The sequence below is a fragment of the Pteropus medius genome, unplaced genomic scaffold (assembly GCF_902729225.1).
Source record: "Pteropus medius unplaced genomic scaffold, Ma_sr-lr_union100, whole genome shotgun sequence".
Lineage (NCBI taxonomy): Eukaryota > Metazoa > Chordata > Mammalia > Chiroptera > Pteropodidae > Pteropus > Pteropus medius.
In genome coordinates this window covers 6461225-6483260 of record NW_024356336.1, presented here as the reverse complement: position 1 = coordinate 6483260, position 22036 = coordinate 6461225, and the positions used below count along the sequence as shown (strand labels likewise).

Genomic DNA, 22036 nt, shown 5'->3' with positions numbered 1-22036 from the left:
GGAGGCCTCGGGGGCTTGGGGCGTCGCGGAGTGTGCGAGGCGGCTCGGGTCGTGTGCACTAACGGAGACAAAGCGGTGGCTGAGGTGGCTGTGGCGGTTGCGGCAGCGGCTGCGGAGCAACCTTAAGCACCGAATTTCGTGGTGCTGAGTTCTGTCGTCATCTCATTCAGAGCGGCGCACGGGCGGCTGGTGTCGCGCGGGCGGCGGCGGCAGCGGCGGAGGCGGAGGCGGCGGCAGCACATGGTTCCAAGAGCGCTCTGCGGTTGTTGGGTTCCAATTCCGTGGGGAGGGACAAAAGCCGCTGTGAGCGCTGGGCAACGCCCGGTCGGGTGGTGCGTTCGCCACTGCCCTAGATCTGGGCCTTGAAAGCTGGGACTAACTCCTCTGTGTGAGGAGGAGGCCTCGGGCCGAGGCCCAGGAAGGGCCTGAGGCCGCTGTCTAGGGGAAGTGGGGGAAGGGTGCTGCCCGTACGAGGCGATTTGGGTGAGCTAAATTTGAGACGTTTTTGTGAGTCATTGAGGTAATTTGACCTACTACTCTGGGGAGATTGGGCCGGAGCAGCAAACTAGGTTTGGTCTGTTCTCTGAAAACAAATTGGCCGTTGGGCTTAGGAGATCTTTCAGTTGAGAGGAAGCGAAGCCGGAAGTAACGCCATTTGCACTCCATCGACATCATGGTCGCCATTCTGGGATATGTTTAAGGATCCCAGATCATTGGTGGCGAAGACATGAGTGGTTGGCCAGGTTTATGACAAGTTGCTAAATTTCCGGGTTGGTAAGTTTCTGGATTGGTAAATTTCATAGAAGAACAAAAAAGGGCTCGGAGGAAATGAAGATGAAGCAGTAATAAAACCGCAAACTAGTACTATCTACTTCAAGATCATCCGCGTTCGGCTCTTTGAACTATCGCATCTTAACGCTAACGCTCCTTAAGGCTACAGATTTACAACGCATTTCTTTTCGAAACATTACATTGTAGTCTTTAAGAAGATAAATACTTAAAGGAAAAATCAATTGTAGTTTTAGACGTTTCTGAATATATTTTGGATAAGTATTCATTAATCTTGTTCAACTATAAGGAGCACAGACTTACCAAACGTTTACTGAAAGGAGTCCTGGAAACTCTTCTATTGTAAGGTTATATTTCCTAGTTAGTAGGTAAAGGACTGGACCTCACCGCACCCATGGCTTTCACAAATTACAGCAGTCTGAATCGAGCCCAGTTAACCTTTGAATATCTGCACACGAATTCGTAAGTATCCTATAAGTGCCACTGTGGTCACTGGTAACTCATTCCTTAATATTAGTTTGGAAATCCTTTTCCCAGAAAATTTTGCCTTTTCACTTTTTTGAGACTATCACTGGATGAGTCGAGCTCTATATGGAAGAACTGAGATCAGTGAAATATTTGTTGCTAATCCAGAAGAATATGACCATTTACTGGATCAAATTTTTTTGATCAAACACAAACTAGATATTCGAGGTCAATATATCGAGTGTTTGATAAGAATCCAACAAGTACTGTTCTTTGGATCGCCAAAAGTTGGACTATTCTAGTAGATTCTCTTTAGTGACATGAGCCAAAACAGTTGGGTTATAGCAGATTTTTTCTAACAAGAAAAAGAATGAAGACTTTTAAAGGACAACTTTCGAGAAGCAATTTTTTTCAGCAAACAATTGGCTTTATCTTCCTGGGGAATGCGTCCTCAAAACCAATATAATTTTCATATGCTAAGAAGGAAATGGCAACTTGTTTAAACCCATGATTTAAATAACCTTTCCCCAAAATGCGTGCAAGTCTCGGAACCTGTACGGCGTTAATGGTTTTTGAGTTCATGAAGAGATTACCATCACTTCACATTGGTCTGGAATGTTTAAGGGTTAATCCTTTGCTCACTCTCTTGGAAGTAATCCATTTGGGGCACGATTACTTACGGTTTTAATACATTTGTTTGCCACTTTTGAGATGATGGTTAAGTTTCCTAACATTTTTGTACGTGGAGAGGTGATGAGCAGCCAAATGAATGCCCTACGAGATCTGAAGAACCATATTCAGGGTTGAGAATATAGATTTAAGTTACTCAATTGTAATAGTATAATGTTTATAGCCTTTTATAGGAAAGGACTTAGAAATGAAACCAAAATCCTAAATTACCCGAGATTCTTCTTTGTGATAATTCTGTAATTTTTGTTTGCTATTTTTCCTATCAAGGAAATAAAACTTTTTGAAGTGAAGTGCCAAAGTATGAGAGCCTGCTTTTATTTTGTTTTGGTTAGGAAGCTTATTATTGAACAAGAATGTTCTAGAGTAGATTCTGTAGTTACCTAGGTGAATCCTTATGAATGATGAATCTGAAATCCAGTTAGATAAGGTGGCTGACCAGGGTCACTCAGTTTATAACATAGCCTTAGGCAAAACCTTCAGTATCCTTTGTATTTGAACTGCCACATTAACAAGCAGTTAAAGGCCTCTTAGATTTCACAGATGATTGTGCTTGATAAATGGTTGTCTCAGTTCTGAATTTTGGAATGAGGGGCCAAATTTGGAATGGTAGACTATTTGATAATCTTGGAAGAACACGAATGGGATTTCAGAAACTGGATTCTTGTTCTTGCTTCCCCAAAGACTATGCGATTATAAAATAATAGTAAATTAATTGCTTCATGGTTGAAATTAATCTTTATAGGATTATGTCTGTTTTGCATTGGAGGAAACTGAGGCTCAGAGAGATTAAGTTACATGCCAAAGGTTACATAGCTGCTAAGTAGCAGCTGTAAAGCAATAAGGTTTATCTGGCCACAGTGGTTGGTGCCTGTGTTAGTACTGTATCTAGTCAGTTTTACCTTTAAGGGCTTCTTTCCTAGTCTATACAGCAAAGGTTTACTTTTCACTGTAAAAGTCTTCAGTTTTGTCTCAGTGAGCCCCTAATTTGAGGATTCTGTGATATTTCTGTTTATTTGTCATGCTATTTTATAGCTAATTAACAGGTGGACAGAGGCAAAGCAAAGAATTCGACCTCAGTTAAATCACTTTTTAAAGTGATGTTGGAGAATTTTCTGTGAATTTGATTTACCAATGTTGAACTGGAACCACCTGCTTGCATGGACATTTGGAGGTATCATTTTGGAAGCTCTGAAATGTCTGGATCACGCTTTTGATTTTGTCTACTTTTGAATGTGTCCAGTTGTGCCAGAAGAAATATGAACCCGAGAACACCAAGATAAATTTATGATTTGTAACCAATTTCAATTTTTTTTTAATGAGATGACCTGATTGGAAGTTCATTTCTAGAGGAAACACAATTTTAAAATTTCTTAAGATGTGACGTGTTACTTTTAATGGTGGTAGATGTATCTCCTCTGTGTTAAGTGGTGCAGTGTCACCTTCAGAGGAGGGGAAATTTGTCTTAGAAAATTTGTCTTTGTTCTAATTTTAAAAACAAGGTCATTTTAGGGTGTCTGACATCTACAATATGGCCATATTGTGAATTATGAAAGAAGTGGCACTTTCCTCACCTCTTGTTTAATGTAGACTTGCAAGGATGGAAAGATGGAAATCAGTATGATATGGAAAGAGCAAAGGCTTGAGAGCCTGCCAAGATTTGATTGCTTCCTGGTTGTGCTTTTGGGCAAGTCAACTTAGCTCTGAGTTTCAGTTTCTTCATCTATAAAATAGTGCTAGTTTGACAGTGTTTTTGAGTATTACATAAAATAATGTTTATAAAGTAATTAGCTCGTACATGGTAAATGTTGAATGGAGGGTGATTATTGTGTTTGTAATATTAGCTTATGTAAAGCAAAAGTTAGTCAGTGTGGTAACAATTTGCTGTTTGGTGCTAGTCATTAGGCAGATAAATTCTTAGTAAATTCTGGAGTGTTTGTTAGAGACAGTAAATATGTCTTGAAATTTTTGGGTTGTGGGGTGTATTAAGTTAGCAGTAACCACTGATGGTTATTCTCTTGGTAACATTAGCGTTAAGGTTTAAAGCAGGCCTGGGAAATTCTCACAATAACATGAAGGTCTTATGCTGATTTCTTTTAATGCTAGATGTTATTAGTGTAAGATGATAAAAGTTAAGGTTTTTAAATAAAAGGAGTTTTATGCTGTTACTGCTTTTCTGTGGCAGGTTTTGTGACTGATAGTAAAAAGTTAATGAGCAATCTAGGTGTAGTGGTAGTGATGTTCCTTTGGTGTAAATAAGATGCATATCTTAAGTTACTCTGTTTGCTGTACTGCTAAGTGGTCTGATAGAGCAGAATGCTTAAGTGTAAGATGTCTACTTTCTATGTCTGTTCCTTTGGGCACATTTAATAACTTCTTATTTTGGCCATATGATATTTTTGGGTTTCACCTATATTTGAAGTGAATATAGAGGAACGTGTCAACTCTAGACACAATAGTTCTTATGACTTATAATTCCGTTGAAATGTAGGTTCACACTCTAAATATATTAAAGCCATTTGAATACAAAATGGTTGCTCTAGAATTTCTCAGCTTTATTTTGTAGCAATTAAGGCATTTAACTATTGTGAACATATCTGAGAACTCAGCTGGTTTAAATTCAAGCTGAATATGAATAGGGAGACCATTTTCCTTACATAACGGATAGACTTACAAGTGAATTTGTTATTGGAAATGCTGCAGAACTATTTTGACTATGGCACAAATGGTATAAAAGCCTCTATCAGTTGAAAGTGAGAGTTTGTTAAAAAATCTTTTTCCAAATGGTTGATCTTTTTGGATAACATGCAAGCAGTCTTTAGGTCTGTGAAGAAAAGAATTTCTTTTGATAATTATTCAGATATCTCTTTTCAAAAACTAGCTAGAAATGAGTATACTTCTTTGAATATTATTTGAAAAAGAGAGAGAACTTATGCAGTTTGTATATTTTTGGTTCTTATTTTAAGAGGTATTTAGCACTCTTGACTTTAGCATTTGTTAGTTGGATCCCTATTAATCATTTGGAGGTCTGGAGAACATTCTGAGTGTTGTCTCTGACCTCATCAACAGTTGTCACAAAAGGCCCCTTTTATGATGTTTTACTACACATCACCAAAGTACTCTTTAGTTACATTTTAAAGATATGTTAACTTACTTGAAATAAGTGTGTGTGGAACAGCATCGATACTGTGTGGAACAAGGAAGACCATTTGGATGGTTTTCTTGAAATTCTAAATGTACAAGGCACATTTCCAAACATTTTATAGAAAGTAGTGAAAACTTAGGCAGAGGTGCTTTGTGCTTACCCTTTTGAAATCTTTCTGTTGAATTCTAAATGTCTCTCATTTTCGTATGAACCAATCAGGAATATGTATTTCTGAGAAGCAATTGCTATTTCTATTTTTTAATTTCTTTACCGTGATGACAAAGGATATCAGAATTTTCCAGATTATTCGTATTTACCATTCTTACTACCAGAGATTAGATACTTCATTCTTTAATTAACTTATTCTAAAGATTCTGCATGCAAGTTGCATCTCATTTTTATTATGGTTGTGTTCTTCCCCCTGCCCCCGGAGCTGTATTTCCAAGATTCCTTTACTTAAGTACAAATGTTTATTGAAATGAGAAGTGCAACAGAATTTATATTTGTATTTAACAGTTTTCAAAATTTTTAAAAAATTAGAGTATAGATAACTGGTTCACTTTGGAAGTTTCTAAGTCACTTCTAAGTCTGCAGAATGACTAATCGAAAGCTTGAGAGCAAGTGTTAGATTTATTTTTACTATATTACCTTCAGCAAATCACTTTAATTTTCTATCTTATTTCTCTGTTTTTAGTGGTGTAATCTACAGAATACTTTTGTATTTCAATTTATAATTGAAGAATTTAATATTCTAGAGACTTAAATATTTTTAATTAAAAATATGGATGTTTTATGCAGATTTTTCTTTTAGAAATTTTTTTTTTCCTGTAAAATGATCAAGAACTGGATTTTGGCCAAAAGAATTTGAGCTCTATTTCCTCGTCAAATTGGAGATAAATTTTCTATTTTTTGTTGAAATTTATTTATTGATGCCACCTTTGGATTAACAGCATATATTCACTGATCTCATGGGAAAAAGTTCTTTATAAAATTCCAATAACTGGTAGTTTAATTTAAAATTTGCATTTGTAAAAATTTGAATATTTATTTGAGGAAAACCCGGTGTTTCTGGACAGTTCAATTTTGGGTATTCTATAAACAAACATTTTAGTTTGTTTTAAACAATATAGGTGATCAGAGATCCTAGATTTCGGTTATTTAATATTGGTATATTTCATTCTAAATTTTTAGAAAATTTCAGTTTATTGGCTGAAACTTTGTACAGAAAAATCAGCTGTAATTATTTGGTTAGTTTGAAAACTTGACGGTAATGCATTATATGGGTTAATGATTTTATATTTTTTTTAATCAAAAGTCAAGGTTTCTAGGTGAACACATCTTACTTTTATATCTAATTAGGATTATTATGGGAAGTAGCACAAATTAAAGAGTGTAAATGAAGGAAGGCTAATCTTATGCATAAATGTTATCTTTGTTGAGTTTTGAATAACATGGTAATTGTGAATTTACCCAACTCAAACTTTTAGCAGCCTCTTGGAGGAAGAAATGACCATTGGGTTAACTTTAACAGAGGCCATAGGAGATCATGCCATGCTCTTGTCTTCCTAGGAAGAATTGTTCTAGAGGGTCTTGGATTCCTTTCTTCATTGTGGAGAAAGTTGTTTTTAGCCAGAATCAGAGAAAGTCAAGAAACGAATTATTCTCTCCTTTCTCCCCACTTTCAAATGGAATATTTTTGCTTATAGGTTGCACAAAAGTGAATGGGTTTTCTTCTTTCACCAGACCATACACAGGTATTGGTAAAGCAAAATGCTTATAAGTCCATTGAGTATGCAGAAACTGACAGCTGTTTAAGGCAATGAAAAATACAATACAGACTTTTTTCTGGACGGAATATGAGTAGTAAAAAATACTGTTTTAGCAATAGTACACATAGGAATCTTTTAATGCTTTAGAATGGGTTTCTCTACTCAAGATAGTAAAGATAAATATTTCCCTGTAGATAGCAAGATTTGATAGATTAATACTTGAGAGGGATTAGTGAGTTAATGATGAAGAAGTTTAAATTTCAATAGTGTAAATCAGCTATGCAAGTAGTGATTTTAGATTTTTTTTAAAAACGATAGTTTATAACCTTGACTTTTTTTTAGTTTTTTTTTTTTATTATGGTTACATTGATTAATGAAATCTAGAAAGTTTCAGGTATACAATTTATCAGTAAGGCATATGTGTGTGTGTGTATTTATATGTATACACACACATACATATACATGCATGTACATATACATGTATACATATATATACACACACACATATATATATTGCGTTGTGTATTCTATAACCTTGACTTTTTATTAGGAGTTATAGTTCAATTCCATAATTCTTTTGCTGACTCTTAGTATTTATCATTTCAGAACTACTCATGAATTCTTGTTTGGTGCTCTTGCAGAACTGGTTGATAATGCAAGGTATGTTGTCTTCAGGCATACAGTTTGTACTTGAAAACTTTTTGGGGCGTTATGACCTTTGCTTCCTAAAGACTTGGGAGGAAGGCAATTTTGTGATAGCTATAACTCATTCCTAGGAGGCTTCATACCCCAAAAAAGTATTTTTAATAGCATATTAGTTTGTATTTCCACTGTCTTCGATTAACTTTAATTCATTCATTGCTCTAAAAATAATGAACTTATAACCTCCAAGTTGAACTTCCCTCGTGTATTAGAGCAAGATAATTGTAGTGAAATGCAGGGAATTAAGATAGAAACTTAAGAGTCAAATTAATGGGACAGACAAGCTCTGATTTAATTTGTGCTACCAGGAGAGTGCACTGTCTAATGTTTTTAAAATTATTCAAGAGTTCTGTGTTTTCCCAGAGTGTATATTTAATGGTCAGATGATTCCAGGTGATCAAAGTGTTTTCCACTGTTAACAGCTATGCTTGGAAGAAATCAAATGTTATAATAAGTTCTTAGAGATGGAAACCTATAAATAGTATAGTGCAAGACTGAAAAGAAGTTTAGGTTAGTTCAGAGATAAGCAAATAGCAAAGTGCAAATCAAGATTCTGTTTACAATTGTGAAAATATTGACTGTCTTATTTCTGAATGCAAACAAAATTTAGACATTATTGGCCAAGTGTTGATGACTAATAAAGGAAGAAGAATGTTAGAATTGACAGAAATACTTTCTAAACAGACCCCCAGCTAATGAGGTTGTTGATAATTTTCTATGTATACCTATGTCTATACTATAAACTTATTACTATTTTTATTATTATTCACTGGACTATTCATGGAAATGTGCTGGTTAACAAGTTATTTAACCAGAAAACCCATTTTTTTCAATCCTGGTTGACTCATAATTTTTATATTCGATTTTAAAATGTAGCTTAATGGAACTATGAATTTACCACTTGTTAGCTTACTGAGACCATGACGTGCTATGGCAGACTGCTTTTTTGTATATCGTATAGTGAGTTGGAGATTTCTGGGAGTATGTGTTCCTGCTTATACACACATTTTGCCAATCTCATATTTGAAAGTGTTTTTTTTTATGTCTTTGAAAATAGGTACATGTAGAGCTATATGGATTTGAGTGGATTTTTTTTTTTTTCATTTAAAACCAGTGAAACTCATTGTGCCTTATTTTCCTTGCTTGTACTTGGCAAAATTGGACTAGATTACTTCCAAACCTTTATGGAAGCCTTTGTTGATGACTGAACTTATATTTCAGCTGATGGCTGGAGTCTCATGGGGTGCCTCAACTTCCTTTCAGGGTTAGGGAGGACAAGATTATGGGCTCATGAATCAGTCTGCTGATTGTGTTGTGTATACCATGAGACTTTATTTTTCATATGCTTTGTAGCAGGTTAATTTTTTCTTTTTTTTCCCAATAGCTTGGTGAGTAGGAAAAATGGGCAAGTTACTGGAACATTTTTTATGATTGCGATCAATTGAGAGAAACACAGATTCGAGTCATTTCTTAGTGCCTAAAGGGGATATTTTTACTTCTAGGTGGTTTCACTATGATATTTGTATTTAAAAATATGTATGTCATATGATTATTTTTAATAATTTGGAACTCCAGCTCCAGAAGTTTTTCACAGACATATAAGAAAAATTATATTGTCAAGTGTAACATATAACTTTAATGTCTACAGAATTTCTGTATAACTTCCTGAAAATAGACTCAAAATAGTATCCTTCCCACTCAAAATACTATGCATTTTGATAGTTGATACTTAATATTCTCATTCGGATCTTGATTTTTTTTTTTTCGTTTAATTTTACAGAGATGCTGATGCTACCAGAATAGATATTTATGCAGGTAAGATGTATGTCAGCCCTTTCTTCTATGTCCAGTTCCTTTTAATGCATTTATTGCTATGTCTATAATGAGTGGGAAATAACGGGTTTCTGGAGCCTGGGGAGATGGCACAATTGCTCTTGGTCCTAGGTAACAAAATAAGGCAGCCCTGGTTAGGCGTGTAACAGAAACCAAGAATATTGGTGTAAAGAAACTAACATAGGGTCCCCAGATTTATAGATCTATTTAAATAACCACTAGGAGATTTATGGGGATGATGGAGTACAGTAGAGGGGAGTGTAATGACCAGCTCTACCAGTGATTTTACTCGTTAGAATTACCAGGTGACAAGGTTTGTTGTACCTGCAGCCAAAGAGAGATCTTGCTGGAGGCCAATTTCTCCTGCAAGCATTCCCAACTTAGAGAGTTGCTGGTGCTAGTCACATAAAACAGCTGGATAACTGGGTTTGCAGAGGAGATGTTCTCAGGAGGAGGTGTCAGATAGGAAAGACGGCTGCTTTGCTTGGAATTTAGATACTGACTGCCTCTACTGTCTTGTTTTTTTTAATTGGCTCTGTTGTTTGGCAGCAAGAGCCTCTTTTTTGAGGGAGGGGGTGTGCAACAGTAGAAGAATTCTTAGTCATTATCATTGGTCTTTTTTTTTTTTTTGGTTTACTTTCTGCCTGTTTGTACCAGCATTTCTTTTGGTCATTTGAATGCTAAAAATCTGGAAGCAGAATAGAGGAAGATAACATGATCTGTTTTTCTGACAGACTTTTCTGAAGTATTCTTAAAGTTTTGAGGTAGTATTTTGAAAAACACTGATTAGCTTCTGAGAAGACTTTTGAGTGTTTTTGTGAGGATATACAGTTATCAAATAATTCCTCTTATTCATAAACTCATTTGATAAATGGGAATGAGCACACAATTAAATAATTCTCAGAACCTCCACTTCATATAATTATGAAGAATCTATCCAGATATGATTAATTTCTCACATTTGGGGAGATTTGGAACAAAGTATATATTCAGAACAGATAAAAGCTATACTACTTAAATTCTGAAAGGCTTCTGCTCAGAAGGCTCTGCCAAAATGGTGAAAATAAGACTCCTTTTAATTTTAGAAGAAACTATCAGGAAAAAGGGGCATAGCAGAAGATGGTTACTAAACCCTCAGGCCAGATGAAGGTGCTTACCACCTGTGTGCTTTAGTGGGGAGTCACTATAGCTACCTCTGAAAGAAATGTTGGCTATTTTAATCATTACATGATAGCAAAGCAGAGAATGAGCCTCTACTCCAAGTGACGTTGAAGGAACAAATCATCATAGCCACGTCTATTTGGAGAAACTTAAAAAAAAAAGTTCATCTCTGCCCCCTCCTACCACCTTTGATGGGTGAATTTCAGCAAGAAAATTTAGTCTTTGACACTCAGAATGCAGCAGAACAGTTGGATTTCAATTTAAATGAAAAAAGGGCCCAGTGTGCATTATTCAGTGCTTAGCACTACTCCTGTTGTGCTTTAGGAGGAGTCCAGAGAGAATGAGATGGGGGCATTGCTAAGTTCTCATTAAAGAACTTAGTCGCTAATTGGAGAGACAGAATTCTACAGATGATTAGGGAAAAGTAAAACTCAGTCTTGAGGGAACTGTCAAGGCAGTTAAGGATTAAATGGTGTGATAGAAGCACTATAGTATTTTTTTAAGCACTATAGCACTTTAGAAAAAGACTTGATTTACTTTAAGATTGGGAGTCTTGGTTGAGGTGTCCTTAATTTCACACTTTGTTACCTCAGTGCCTTATTGACACATTCAACAGAAGGAATAAAAGCAACTTCATTTTACAAGTAAAATAATAGAATTAGTAATATGTAATACAGGCTTATCTTGATTTATTGCACTTTATTGTATTTCAGACATGTTGTGTTTTTACTAATTGAAGGAAAGATCCTCCACTAGCAAAAAGATTACGACTTGCTTTATTGCAGTGGTCTGGAACTGAACCTGCAATATCTGAGATATGCCTGTAATATATAAAGTTCTTGTTAGTACATGGGGGAAAGTATTCTTCTAACCTAGATTGATACTGAACTTGGAAATTTCCCCAAACATCAGATTAGTTTGAATTCACCACAAAGTCACATCTTAGAAGATTGTATTTAAACCTAAGAAAGGCAAGAAAGAAACCAAACTGTCAAAGTACAGAGGTAGGTGTTCACTTACTCAAAGCATTCCTATTTGATGGGGCCAGACCATAATGTGCCTGTCAGAAGTAGACTGGAAATTAGTCGGAGCAAATGTAACTGAAATGAATACTGTTCAAACATATTGCAAAGTACAATGAAGAACTTGGATGTTATTTTATTACAACCTCTGCTAAGGACAGTTGTATTTTATCATCTCTGACTTTTGACTTACAACTCCATTTTACATCTCTTCCATTCTTTCTTTTTCCTGTCTTCTCTCCAGTGGAGTTGATGGAAGGATGTCAGGCTAATTTGGAGAAGCCAGACTTGGCCATGTTGAGGGAAGCTTAGATATGCAGCCTTCCAGAGTGGCTCTAATAATCTTACGTAGCTGCTACCAAGACCTGAAGCACAATTCAGAGAAGGCACTTTGTCTTTGCTCTCCCTGTCTTGTTTCCAGCATATGTGATGGGAGGGGGAGCATACAATCCCTAGCCGATTTGACTCTCTATCCAGAACCTTCCTTCATCATAATCTTTTCCTAGGAGGCTTCAGATATCATTGTGTTGACTGCCTAAAGTAAATATCAGATATTAAGAATGCATTTCTAACTGGCGGAATATCTAGTTGGATAGTTTTGAGCAGGAAAGCCTTGTACTTCCTCTAGCTTAGTGCTTCTCAGAGAGTGGTCCACTGATGGACAGAGTGGTCCACCGATGGACTGTATTGGGATCACCTGGGAGTGTGTTAGAAATGCAAATTCTCATATACCACCTTAGATACCACCTCAGGCCTATACACTTAGACCCCCCAGGGTAGATCCAGAATCTTTATTTTAACAAGTTCTTTAGGTGATTTTTAGGCGCTCTACATTTTGTGCTAGCTGATACTCTTCTGTAGCATCCATTGGAGTATAAGATCTGTGAAGGCAGTGATCACATTTGTATTGTTCACTGGTGTTATCTTCATCACAGAGCCAGGCACAAAGGAAGTGCTCAATAAATAGTCATCGAATAAATGAGTGATTGGGGTATTTATTGTAGCTTGGTAAAGATGTCACACTACCTTTTTACAAAGTTAAAGAAGTCACTGCTGTATCAGCTAGTCTCTCTTGGCCCTGAAGCAGTGTTGTACATGACCGTGGATCTAGACACTACTAGCTGCTTATGGGTTGTTGGTCACTGTGTGGCCAGAAGGATCTTCCACAGGTGGATCTCTTACCCTCATAAACCGTATGAAAAATATTTGAAATGAAGTCCTTGAGCAAGAAAGGGGTCTCAGACCCATTGTTAAGTGATGATCTTGTGCTGAAACAGCCTGCAAGTCCTGTTCTAAGAAACTCAAAGTCCTACAAGTAACTTCCTAGGTAGCGTTCAAGAAATGCCAGTGATCCTTGGGGACTTTTCAGATGCACTTGGTTCAAACCAATTTCTAAGTTCCCAAAGTAGAGTCTTCATGTACATTTTATGGCTGAAGTGTATGGCAAATGGCTCTTGGCTAGACACTTTTCATGATCTGTACCTGACCCATTTTGAGTCTCCATATAACACATTGCTTTCTTCAGAAGAAACTTTGGAGTCTTTTTGTACTATTCTTGCACTTACTTCTGTTTGCTAGATCTCATTTGGATTCTCCAGACTGATAAGAGGTACTGCCATAAGGACAAATTTTCTTGTCTACCAATATTACTTCCAGGAAGGTCCTTGCCCTTGAACTTTCAAGAAGCGCTCGTTATTAATGTTTCGGCAAAGTTCACCTTCCTGGACAGAGTGATACTCAAATCTCTGTGGTTTATAGTACTTCTGAAATAGCATTTTAAATTATATTAACTAGTTCATTTAACAGAATGGTAATGATTCACTTGACTCTTTAGCCTGAGGGGAGAACAAACAGCATTTAAACAGATTCCTTAGCTTAGATAGTTGTATAAAGTTGGTGAACTGCAGCTTGGAGAAGACAAAAAAGTCTTCTATTAGGAACTAGGGCAGCCTCGGGCTTGTTCCTATAGTATCTTACACAGATTTCCATCCTTTTAGTAGAAGTGCTCTCCTGATTACAAGGCCTGTGTTGTTTGCCCACCTGAGTCCTCATCATTGGGTCAGAAGGCACCTTGGAAACTAGTATGGGTCCCTTCCCTATTTGAGAATCTCTTTTCCAATGTTTGTTTCATGATCCAGACTACTTTGAATAACCATTTGCCACTGCAGAAGACAACTGCTAAAAGAAGTGTGTCTTCTACCCACTGGAATGGCAGTCACAGTCTGTTGTGTTCACTTCCTGTTGGCCAAGAAGCTCTGCCACGGCTGCTCTGTAATGTACTATTGTAGGACTATTCCTCTTTGCAGTCAAGCCTATCCAGTTGGGAACCAAGCAGCTTTCACTGCATCCTGCAGTATCTCACTACTGGGTTGGGGAGCCATTTCAAAGACCCATAGCAAGCAAAGGATACGACGATGAATACAGATAGCCAAGAAACTACAGTTAGGCTGGGTTGCATAGAGACTTAGTAATTCATCTAGATAGCAGCTGCCACCACTGTGCCCATAGCATGTCTGGCTTGATCACTTTGTATTTAATCCACAAAGAAGGGGCCTTGTTGGATTTGAGCAGTGTTGATAAAGTATAGTGTGTAATAGTTGGGAGAACTTTAGTGGCTTAGAGTTCATGGCAGAGAGCAGAGTTGAAGTAATCTAGTTGGAGGCAGGCAGAGGGAAGATTGAGGTATGTGTGAAATACATGTTTATTCAGTGGTCCTGGGTGTAGTTAGATGCTGGGCCAAATATTCCCTGTCCTCATAGGGTCTCTCAAACCATGTTATGAACTAGAAAGCTTTGGAGAAGTTTTGAGAATTCCCATCCTCAAGGGCCCTGATATTTAACTCACACTAGCTAAATCTAGTGTAGAGACCTCGGTTTGGAGAGACTAGGTTTGACCTGACCTTTTTGGACTAACCTTCACATTGATACACCTTCTGATCATACTACCCAGTAATGGCAGCTGCTTCTTTTACAGAAAGGCGAGAGGATCTTCGAGGAGGATTTATGCTTTGCTTTTTGGATGATGGAGCAGGAATGGATCCAAGTAAGTGATGAGATGATTGCTTCTTTTAGGGAGGATATAACCATTTTTATAAAATACTGTGTGAACTTATTTTTCTATTGCTGCACTGTTGTGACTAGAAGATCCACCTGGAGCGAGAGGAGTCTGTTTCAACATCTCAGGCTTAATTCCACTGATGGATTTGCCAAGGTTTTGTCCTAGCATTGGAGATAGAATCTGAATGGCAACCTGAAGTCAGTCAGGTTCCTTGTCTCTTGACATTATATTTACCAGGATGCACAACATCCTGGAGCCGACACTACAGACTTTCCTCCTCCCTGCCCCTCAGCCTTATTATCATTTTTGGGTAAAACAGAACAAGGTTATTGCGATGGCATTTACTGACAGCCCAGTCAAGTTGCCTACATTTGCCTCATGGTTGTGATTTCCTTGGACAGAGGTTTTCGGTAGACACATAGCTCTGCCTGGAGTTAACAAAGTTCAGACATTTGATTTTGAGGAGCCTGGGAAAGAAATACTAACTTTTCACTCTCTTTTATGCCTGCCATTTCAGGCGATGCTGCCAGTGTGATCCAGTTTGGGAAGTCGGCCAAGCGAACACCTGAGTCCACCCAGATTGGGCAGTATGGGAATGGGTTAAAATCGTAAGTATACTAGAAGCTGCCATAGGATTGAAAACAAAATCAAACAATGCTCTCCTGCTTCTGTCCCATGAAAGCTTTCCTCTCCTTATACCTCTATCACTGTAACTCTGGAACAGGAGAGAGTTAGAAAGGAGTAATTTGGGGACTAATCAACTGTTATCTGGTCTAGTTTACTTTACAGATGGAAAAGTATGACTGTCCAAAACCAATTGGGGTAGGAGAAGCTGTAGGTTTCTCTTGAAACTGTGCTCTGTTACTGCACTCTTCTGTTGAAAATTCTTATTTTGCATTGTGCTTGAGGCCTTGAGTGGTAGTTTTGTGGGGTTGGAATGCATCTGAGATAGTGAGGGGGTCGCTTCATGGCGTGGTAGTGTTCTCTTGAGCACCTGCCATGTGTCATGCTTTGTGTTAGGCACTGGGGATCCAAGATGAGTAAGAGAGTCCCAAACTCTCTCTCCCAGAGGACGCGATCTCCACTCACATGTCCTGCTGGGTTGTGTAGCTGGGATCTACCTAATGTGTTCAAATCCCTTGGGACTTCTTTTTCAGCCCTTGGTTCCCAGTTGTTTGGTATTTGGAATGTGTTGTTCTGATTTTGAGTGAAGCCCCAAGAGAAAGGTTTCTATTTCTGAAATGCTCACTTCCAGCTGTACATACCTTTGGATGGAATAAATTTTGGTGGAATGGGAGTTTGTACAAATGGAATTCTGAGTCACATTTCTAGTCTTGTTGTGGAAATGTTTTGTTTGAGAAAGGGTGGTGGTTTAATCAGTCAGTAGCATCAGTTGTCCCTCACATGCAGCATGCTTTGGGTGTGGGGAAGAAAGAGAGTGCTTCCAAAGACATCAGGGACCAAGTACCTGGATTTTTTGATTTCTCTCATGGCAAGAATCAAATTGTAATACCAGGCACTTACTGTGTACCAGGTACTGTGTTAAAAACTTTATGTGAATGATCTCGTTTAATTCTCTCTATAGTTCTATGAAGCGTAGGTATTATTCTTATTTTCAGATGAGAAATCGAGGTTTTATAGGCCTGAAGTAATTTGCCCAAAGATGTAAAAGTGCCCAAGTATAGAGCAGAGATATGAACCAGGTCTTTTCTGACTGCCAAGCTGGAGCTGTATCCATCTCACTTAAGTCAGACAAACTGAAGTTCAAATCTCACCTCAGCCAATTAATTACTTCTCTGAGCCTCAGCTTCTTCTTTTGTAAATTGGGATCATAATACATACGAAGTAGGTTAAGGATTAAATGCTATCATTGCTGTGAGAGCTCTAGCCTGGTTTCTGGCTTTTAAAAAAAGTTCTCCTTTTTTGATCTTTCCATGTTAGATTCCTGACCTGATTGAATGAGTCTAGGGCAAGGCCTAATAATCTGTGTTTTTCATAGATTCCCTAGGTGATTCTGATGCTGGCAATTGAAGTCCCCAATAACTGAAGTCTCCTAGAGTCAGTGTGATGTAAGAAACCCTGACTTCTCATGTAGGTTGTAGGCCAGCCTCCTCCTACTTGTCTTTTCAGTTCTGGGGCCTCAGATAAACCATTTCACCTCTCTGAATATCTACTTCTTAATCTAGAAAATAAGGTTCTAATCTGACATTCTCCCTTACACAATAAGTTTTAGGAACAGCTAAAATGTGACTCTGAAAGTGCTTAGAAAACTGGGAAGGAAAGTGTATAAAAGTTGGAAGTGTTGTCATTGGCATATTAGTAGAAGGATTTTTTGCGGAGGACCCATAGAGATGGAGCCATCTAGTGTTCAGAGTGGGTCCATTTTGAAACCAATTCAGAAGTTGAAAAAGAATTTCAGGTGGAAGGGACTTGTGGTGAAAATAGGACTGAGAAGCAGGGAAACCAGCAAGAGAGGTGACATTTTTGGGTTGTTGCTATGCAGCTTCCAAGGTCAGGTTCAAAGATGGAAGAAAGAGGACAAAATGAGAGTTTTTGCCAAATTAGGGCAAGAATAAGCTTTGACAGAAGGCAAATAATGTGCCTCATTTTGCCACCCAAAGCTTTAGGGAAGAGGGAGGAGGACTGTGAAATTGTCAGGAAGGAGCATTGCCAGAAGCTTGGGAACTGGAGGAGGAGAAACAGAACTTGGCAGCCCCTAGGGTGTCTCTGGATAGTGTCCTGGGAGTTTTCCTAAGCATCTGGGGAAATGGGACATGGCATTCATTTGTGTGCTTGGCATGCCAGCCTGGTTTGTATCTGTATGTAGATGAGACTAATAAGGCTTCTTACTGCCATCACCACCTCCTTAGGGTATTATGAGGGCTAATGAGATAATAGCCATAAAGCCCCAGAAGCTGCTCAGAAGAAAGGAGCTAAATAGCCCCATTGTTCAGTGGGCAGTCCTCCTGCGGGTGCTCATGCTTCTGCAGGGCAACTGTTCCGTGTTGCCTGGAAAGGCCTGTCCTGGCCTGCTCCTCAGGTGGTTAATGTGGCCAAACAGAGGAAGGAAGCAGTTGCTTGCATTCAGACTTTTGCCTCAAGGAAGTCAGCCTCATTTCCCAGAAACCAGTTGCATCCAAAAGCAGGGACCTGCCTGTGTCAAAATGAGCTCGAGGTGACAAAATAATCTGAGGCAGAAGATGGCTATAGTCATAGGACCTGAGCCAATTATAAGCCTTCTCGAAAACTGTGATGAAGAATTGTATTTTATATGGTTAGCCCCTATGTTTGGCTGAGCCTTGAGATCATACTGGTTTTTTTTGAGGACTTGTGAATATTGGCAGTGGGCTGTTCCCTTGATGGTGCTGCCATTTGATGAGTGGATGGGAGGGTAGAGTTTGTCAGCGAAGGAAGGATAGGATGAGAACTGGATGTGATTAGTATAGAAGATGCTATGTTGAAGGTATCAGTTACTGGGATGAAACCTGATGGTGGCACAGTCAGAGGGTATAGCAGCCCTTGTGCAGCTAAATAAACCTGGAACACAAGTGACAGGGTTACTTGTTATCATTGTGGCAATAGCCTGGTGGTGACACTAACCCAGAGCTGAAAATTGGTGGTGAATGTGGCCTGGAAGGGTGGTGCGAGAGCCCTGCACAGTGGGTAGGTGGTAGAGAAGGTTATAAGTGAAGACTAAAACCAATGGAGGAGCATAGGGAGGAGTGTCAGATGGGAGGAGAGGGAACGAGGACTGTGGAACTGAGCTCAGGGTCCTGAGAACTTAGGGACCCCTTTACAAGAGCCCTCCAAAGGCAGTTTAATCACGTCCAGAGGGTAGATTAGTTTCCTTTTTCAGATGAGCTTTTGAATCCGTGGGAGAATAACCCATTTCTGCTTCCTTTTCAGGGGCTCTATGCGCATCGGGAAAGATTTTATCCTCTTCACCAAGAAGGATGACACCATGACCTGCCTCTTCCTGTCTCGTACCTTTCATGAGGAGGAAGGCATTGATGAAGTAGGTCCCATACTTGTCATTTGAGTCACCATACCATATTTTTTGGGTCTGCCCAGGCTGTTTTCATTGGTCGTTTGCAATGCTGGGCTCATTGGAGATGCAAGATTGTAGCCATGCCCCCTGTCATTGTGGTTAGCCAGAGGGATGAACTGGTTGAGGGGTTAATGAACACAGAGATCCTTAGTGTGAGAGGAAGTAAAATCTCAAAGCTTCAGGCTATCAAGGGGCAGGAACCAAGAGTTAGATTTGCAGCTCCCCTCGATCTGCAGCTTGAGTTCAGTCTGGTAGGGTGTCACTAGGGACTGTTGTTTTATAAGGGGAAGTATTTTGGACTTCCATGACTATAGGTGAAAACCGTATCTGGTAGTAATAATAGGAACAGCACTGTCTTTCTTTTATGATGGTGATTTTGTGAGATATGCTGTGAGTGCATTTTCCTTTTGAGGAAACGTTGCTCTAACCATCTATGTCAGAACATAAGTCAGACACCTACAGGGCCTAGGCAGGTAGTGAAGCTGGTGAGTATGTGGAAAACATCGGAGTAAGTTCTTTGCTAAATGGCAGCTGACACTTAGCCCCAGCTAATTATTGCTATGTTGGAAGGTCTAATGAATTTACAATATTCTGATTTAAAAACATTTGGTAATTAATTCACTATATAAGCTAAACAGATGCTCAATTGATTCTTTTTGTGGCCTGGTGACTCAGATATCTGCAGAGGTGGTCTGGTGAAGTTTTTGCCCCCTCATGGGGACTAAGCTGGGTAGGCTTTGGTCTGCCCCGCTTCAGACTGGACTCTTATCTCCTTTCATATGTGACAAATGGAGGCCAGAGCTTGAGAGAAGGTGCTGAGAGGGTATGCAGAGAGAAATCCATGGCTGTCATATCAGCAGATAGGTGAATTCAAAGTTTCAATCTAATTCATTTCTATTGGTTAACTGTGATTAAATTTATACTGGCCCTGTTTTGTTGTGAGCCTAAATCATAGCAAATTAGTTTGTGCTGGAAACAAAAAGCTGTCTTTTTCTGCCATTGTTACTTGGCAAGCCAGTGTATTTGTTTGCCTTTTTGGTGAGTGTGTCAGTTCATTCAGCATACTTGGAATGAGGGAAGTGCTTTAGCTGGAAAGAGCAGGCTTCTGGGAGAAGGTAGGGCAGGAGAGCTTAGTCCAAGCTCACGTTTTCAGGAATGTTTCCTTATGGACCGAGGGTGGTGGGAGGAGAGTGTTAAGTCAATAAAAATAGTCTGTTCAAGGCCCTAGGGCTGGTGAGTGCTGTGGGAAGAGACTTGGCCAAGGGGACACCTGAAGAAAGGGAGGGCCGGATCAGGCTTGACCTCAGGGCCTTGGTGAGTGTGTGGGACTTTGTTAAAAAGCAACCATGAAAGGGAATTTAAGCAAGGATATGGCAGTATGAGATTCTCTTTTAAAACGGTCAGTTTGGTTATTGTGTGGTGATTGGATTGGAAAGATTGAAGTGTTGGAGTGGACCAGCTGAAAGGTCCTGGCTGTGTGTAGCCTGATGGGACTCAAAGTAGAGGGGTGAGAGAAATAGAAGGCTTCATCTCTTTAGCAGGTGTGATTTGGTGTTTGACCTTTGGATGATTCAGGTTCTGGTGTGGCAGTTGGGCCTGATAGGCTGTCTGGAGCTGGGGAAGAATGGAAGAGCTTGAAAGGGAAGAGTGTTTTATCCTGGGCACGCAAGGTTAAATCTGGCTCTGGAGCCGGGGGGGATACTTGGGCTCCCAGATTCTTGGTAGCAAGTGAGGTCAACTAAAGGAGTGTGTAGAGTGAGAAGAGGACGTGGGATCTCAGGCATGCTGACATTTAAAAGGCTGGGAAGAGGAGAAAGCAGCAGAGGAGACAGGAGCGGCCAGAGGGTGGGAGGAAAACCAAGAGAATGGTGACATTGAAACTAAAGGAGAAGTGTTCTGATGGCAGGAATGGGTGCCAGTGGAAGTGAATGCCCATAGTTTAATGCTGTTGTCACTGGGGACTCCTATGAGAATTGGGAGGTGAAGAGTAAGGTACAGATTCACAGAACACAAATGGAACTCAATTCCCTGGTGAAAAAGCTAGGTTGAAATTTTTTCCTTACTTGGTGCTAGAAGGTCACTGTTTTGGATTGTACTCTAGTGTGAACTCAGCCAAGATTTCAAAATAAGATCATTTTTCGCTGGCTAGGAATGTTTCCAGACCAGCCCTAGGGTTGGATACTATAGGCATGAAGCTTCTTAGAAACTAGCAGATATCTCAGAACTCTTAACAGCTTGTCCCCCTGGCACTTGTTAAAATAGAGTTCTTTTTTCCTCATGGTGGGCCATCTCATTTGAACCTCTGAGGTGTCTGGGCTGCTTTGCTCTACAGAGGGAATCCCAGCAGTCAGCCATCCCTAGGGCTGCCTTGGCAGCTGGCTGGTTGAGGGGGAAAAGCACATTGAGGCCTCTGGGGAAGTGGCATTTGAGGTAAGGTTTTGAAGAAAGAATAGGATTTTTTCCCCCAATTTCATTGAGGTATAATTGACACAGGTAGGATTTTTGAAAAATGTTGCTTAGACATAAGATTAAATTCCATACATACGGAACAGCGAATTAAAATGTATATACAGTAGAGAGAATAATTATAAAGCTCACACCAATGTAGCGACCATCATAGACTGATGCTGGAAGTCCCCAGTGTGCCCCTCACCAATTATTGTACCTATGAAGGACCTGCCTTCAAGTGACTTTTGTGATCATCAGTTCCTTGTTTTTTTGTTTTTTTGTTTTTTTTTTATAGTTTTGTCACCCTATGTAGACATTCTTGAATAGTTTTGCCCACTTATGAATTTTATATAAATGGATTCTTTGTAGGATTTTTTTTTTGTATTTTGCTGCTTTCAGTTAACATTGTGAGATTCATCCATGTTGATGCTAGTAGCTATTAGTTTGTTCATTTTCATCGCTGCACAGTATTTGATTATACAAATTACTGTAGTTTAATTTATACACTCTGTTGTACATATTTTGTTGTTCTTACATGTTTGCTGGTGTAAACGTACAAAAGTTTCTCCTAGGATATATACCTGGGAGTGGAATTGCTAAGTTGTAGGTTATGTTTATGTGTATCTTCAACTTCACTAGATAATTGCAAATACATTTTCCTTAGTGGAAAGAGTAGGATTATTACCAAACTAGGAAAATAGCCAGGGACATCCCAAGCAGGGAGTTGCCTATGCAGAAGCCCCCTGGGCATAACCCAGCATGCCCCAGAGGACCTAGCAATGTGAGGCTGAATCTTGGGTAGGGGAAGAAGCCACAGAACCTCTGGTGCCAGGCTGTGGAGCTTGGGCCTCATGCCCTGGGCAGTGTGGAGCCATTATAGGGAGGGTCAAGATAGATGCATGTTTTTGGG

At 39.2% G+C, this 22036-nt stretch overlaps 1 protein-coding gene across 4 annotated transcripts in view; it reads left to right on the top strand.

Moving 5' to 3' along the window:
- Positions 1-3: 3 nt before the first annotated feature.
- MORC2 (MORC family CW-type zinc finger 2) overlaps positions 4-22036 on the top strand; it is a 37164-nt gene continuing 15131 nt past the window's right edge. For 2 of the 4 annotated variants that reach the window (XM_039861866.1, XM_039861863.1), the window contains exons 1-6: positions 5-1251; positions 7462-7515; positions 9338-9372; positions 14547-14615; positions 15148-15238; positions 18537-18645. In XM_039861866.1, coding sequence (XP_039717800.1) covers positions 1184-1251; positions 7462-7515; positions 9338-9372; positions 14547-14615; positions 15148-15238; positions 18537-18645 — 426 coding nt within the window. In that variant the 5' untranslated portion in view covers positions 5-1183. Of the gene's footprint in view, positions 1252-7461; positions 7516-9337; positions 9373-14546; positions 14616-15147; positions 15239-18536; positions 18646-22036 lie in introns of all 4 variants that reach the window. The other 2 variants (XM_039861867.1, XM_039861865.1) reach the window with 2 other exon arrangements.